General features: G+C 34.4%; 1 protein-coding gene across 1 annotated transcript; it reads left to right on the forward strand.

The window, feature by feature from the left end:
• Nucleotides 1-1,238: 1,238 nt before the first annotated feature.
• On the forward strand, nucleotides 1,239-4,082 carry LOC131077663 (receptor-like protein EIX1). The gene has a single exon (XM_058015204.2). It carries the CDS (start codon nucleotides 1,345-1,347, stop codon nucleotides 3,778-3,780), a length of 2,436 nt encoding a protein of 811 aa, XP_057871187.2. The 5' UTR covers nucleotides 1,239-1,344; the 3' UTR covers nucleotides 3,781-4,082.
• Nucleotides 4,083-4,338: the final 256 nt, after the last annotated feature.

The raw sequence follows: 4,338 nt of genomic DNA on the forward strand, positions 1-4,338 counted from the left end.
TTTATCTTTCCACTATTTCTTTTGACCAGCTGTTACTATCAACAAATAACTAGTACACCATTTTTATTTACAAACATTATATTATATCACTGTACATAAAAGTGCCTGCATTGATTAGAGATTTCATTTATATTTACTTGAGGGCTTGGATCACTTTTCCCTTTTTATATAATCAATGGTTTATAGTAGACCTATATAATTAGTTTCTAGCAATGTATCTATTTATGTTAAATCCTTTTCATGCTTTGTTGAAGCTCTTCATCTTGTTGTAAATTCTCAGGGAGGTTATCTTGTAAATTTGGCTTTCAAAGAAGACATTTTGCCATTTGCAAATTCAATTATGGTTTCAATTCAATTAGGGATCAAATATAGTTATGTTTAGAGTTCAAATGAGGTTCTAGATAAAAACTTAGGTTAAGGTTGATGCTCTAGGATAAACCTTGGGATTGCAGTTATGATTATGACTATATTACACTTAGTACTATAGAAAAAGTTAGGGTTTAATTATGATAAGGGTTCAATTTCTCTTAGAGTCAAGGTCCAATTAGATTTAAGATTTAATTAATGTTACGGTTAGGGTTTCAATTAGTGTCATGCCTATAATTATAGCTATAGTTACAATTAAGGTTAGGATTATAATCATCTAATTAGGTTTGGACAACTTTAACTCTATTTATTAATATACAATCAGTTACATGTGTCTATGTGTGTGCATGCATTTGTGTTTGAAATTATGTGTTCCTAGAAAGATCTCTTGATGTATTCTTAAAAACTTATTTTAAAGATATATATATTCTAGTTTATCAAAATGATAGTTACTTATAATTTATATTATAATCAACATACTACATGTTCATATTTATTATGAATATTATTTTCTACCATTATCCCTAAATATTATAATCTATTTAATTTTAAAAAGTTATTAGAATGATAATTACTTATATAGATTTTGTCACTACGAAAACATTATAGTCAATTCACGAGCTATTCATATTTATGATGTTGTTCCCTGTCACTTCCATAAGAAAGGTTGAAAATTATTATTTTTCTATGTTTCAACGATTTATAACTTGCAATTTAATCTAAAACATTTATTTTCTGTTTTGTCGACAAATAGCCAGTACGTTTCATATTTATAAACATTATTTTCTATCAGTTTCCATTAAAGCCAAGTCCATTGATCTATAACTTTCTTTTCTGTTTACCTTTTATACAGTCAACAGTATTCATAAATCTATTCATGTGTTGTTGAAGGTCCTCAACTTGGCGTAAACTCTTGGGTAAATCTATAAATATGCCTTTCGAAGTAGATTCTTTGTGGTCTGCAACTTCATTCAAGCAATGGCTGTTGCTGAAATTAAGTTTACGTTTATGAGTGCAGTTTTGATTATCCTCTTTATAAATCCATGTATTGGTCTATTCATTTGTCCCACCCAGGAATCCCAAGCTCTTCTTTCCTTCAGAGCAGCCTTGAACGTCTCTAATGGCATTCTCAGTTCCTGGGATAATGGAACTGATTGTTGCTCCGTATGGAAAGGTATATCATGCAATATTGTCACTGGCCATGTAGAGACAGTTAATTTGAGTGCTTACACGAACTATGCAGAGCAGGATTTGCAGAGTGGAGTCATATCAAGTAGTCTTTGCAACCTTCCTTTTCTCAAGTACGTCATCTTGAAAAACATTGGATTAAGAGGTAATATTCCTTCCTGTTTAGGAAATCTCTCTTTTCTTCAGGTTTTGGTGTTAAAAAACAATAGTTTAACTGGGATAGTTCCCCCTGCCATTTGCCTGCTCACGAATCTTAACTACCTAGATGTAAGCATTAACCAACTCGGAGGAATCCTACCACCATGTCTAGGCAATCTTACTTCTCTGCGTAAACTCAGTGTCCATTACAATGAGTTAACCGGGAAAATTCCACTTTCCTTGAACAAACTCTCCTTGCTCAACTTCTTGAGTATTTCCGGTAACAAGTTCAATGGGAGCCTTCAACTCACTGCGCTTTCCAACCTTGAGCAGCTCTTTGCTCGCAATTTTTCATTCCAAGAGAACATTGCTTCTTCGCATTTGGCATTGCCATCCTCTATAAAGGTTCTCTGGCTCTCCCACATTACAATTTCAGATACTCTGTTTCATAACCTTGTAGAATTAAACTTTTTATTCCTATCATATTGTACTCTGAATATTAGCTCAAGTTGGCTTCCCCGGTTCCAGTTAGCGGGCTTGGATCTAGTCTCATGTAGTATTGGTGGTCAAGTTCCAGCATGGCTTTCAACTCAGTATTCATTAGGGCGGTTGGCATTGGCTGACGACAATATTGTTGGAGAAATCCCCTCATGGTTATGGGAGAACAATCCTCAGTTGTATCTGTTCAACCTTTCAGGAAATCATTTGAATGGCAGTCTTAATATCCCAACTAGATTCATCCGTTGGATGACAGCATTTGATGTATCTAGAAATGCATTCACTGGATACATAGCATCTACGTGGCCTCCAGATCTGCAGCTCTTGATGGTTAATGACAATTCTCTAAATGGCAATATTCCGCCAAGTTTGTGCAATTTAAGTAACCTTGAAAAGTTAGATCTTTCAAACAACAAACTCAGTGGAAGCATTCCTTCATGCTTTGCCAACTACAAGGTTATTCAAATGTTAAATCTGGGGAATAATAGTTTGATGGGGAGTATACCTGATGGGCTATGCTCCTCGTCTTTGGTTGTAAGAAATAATCAGTTAAGTGGAGCCTTCCCTCCGTCCATCAGCCATTGCAAGAGATTACAATTTATAGATATTGGACACAACAGATTTGATGGGTATATTCCATGTTCAGTTGGAAATCTGTCATCCCTTCAAGTGTTGATGATGAATGGTAATCGTTTCAAAGGAAGTATTCCTTCAGAAATTTTCCAGCTTAAACAGCTCCAGATCTTAGACCTTTCATCTAACAATTTATCAGGCTTTCTTCCACACAGCATTGCATCTTTAAGAGCATTGAGTATAGCAAGAGAAGACGGCCATATGTTATCTGCTCAGTTGAATCCTTTTCATGAAATATCAAAATACAATGGCATCAGGGCATATTCTGAGTTTGGGTCTATTCCTACAATTGTATACGAAGTTCCTTCTCATGATGAATTGGATTTGGTTGTCAAAGGATTACAGTGGCACTACTCATATATCCTTTCCACACTCACAGGTATTGATCTCTCAAGCAATCATTTAAGTGGAAAAATTCCGTTGGATATTGGAAAGTTGAAGGGGTTGAGGTATCTCAATCTGTCAATGAATAGTCTCAGTGGAATTATTCCACCCAGTTTGGGGAATATGAGTCAACTAGAGTCACTGGATCTTTCTACAAACAGGCTTTCTGGAAAGATTCCTGCAGAAATTCAATTGGTGACTTCATTGGAAGTCTTAAATTTGTCTTACAACAACCTCTCAGGCAGCATACCTCTAGGAGGACAGATGATCACATTTGATAACACAACATATTCTGGAAATCCATACTTGGAAGGATGCCCACTTCCAAAGAATTGTACTTGGCCAATGTTTGCTCCTCCCCAGCCTTCTACAAACGATATCAAGGACAGAAAAGAAGATTATAGAGAGCAAATACCATGGTACGTGATTGGAGTAGGATCGTCACATGTAGTAGGCTATTGCTCTGTATTCTTATTGCTTGCAGTGAGAAAGGGATGGAGAAAGAGTTACTTCATGTGGGTTGATACGATTTTGAAGCTTTTGTTTCCTTGCATGCGTAATAAGAGATTATGAGGCTTATTTTGTCAACAAAATGAAGCAAAAGTATTTCCCGAGAGCCTGAATCTTTATTTTGTTTTTTCAATTTTCCGTAATTTTATTGTCTACTATTTCTTCGGTCTATGTTCCAAGTTGAGAGTCAATTGACGATTCTGTCTTCGGATATTAACTAGCATCATGCTTCTGATATTGCTTTAGGTGCTTATTGTTTTTTAATTTGGCCCGGTCTAATCATCTTTGTTTAGACTGTTCAGTTAAACACAGATGTATTTTTTATACTGTACTATTGCTTTTTATAATATATAAAGTATTTATGAAAACCAAAATTCTTATTCTTAAGGTATTGGGTTGCAAAATCATAAATAATAAAAAATAGCGTATTTACTAATCGTGTCTAAACCGTGACCCTCCATCACACCTTCAATGTTTTATTGTGTGTCTTGCTTGCATCACATTGTGGATTTAATTTAATCATTATCAGAAGATTGTTTTTTCAGAAATGATTAATATAAGAATGTTTATAAATATTACATATCTTTTTAATAAACATATATAAAATACATTAAAAAAATC

Source organism: Cryptomeria japonica, chromosome 11 (assembly GCF_030272615.1).
Source record: "Cryptomeria japonica chromosome 11, Sugi_1.0, whole genome shotgun sequence".
NCBI lineage: Eukaryota > Viridiplantae > Streptophyta > Pinopsida > Cupressales > Cupressaceae > Cryptomeria > Cryptomeria japonica.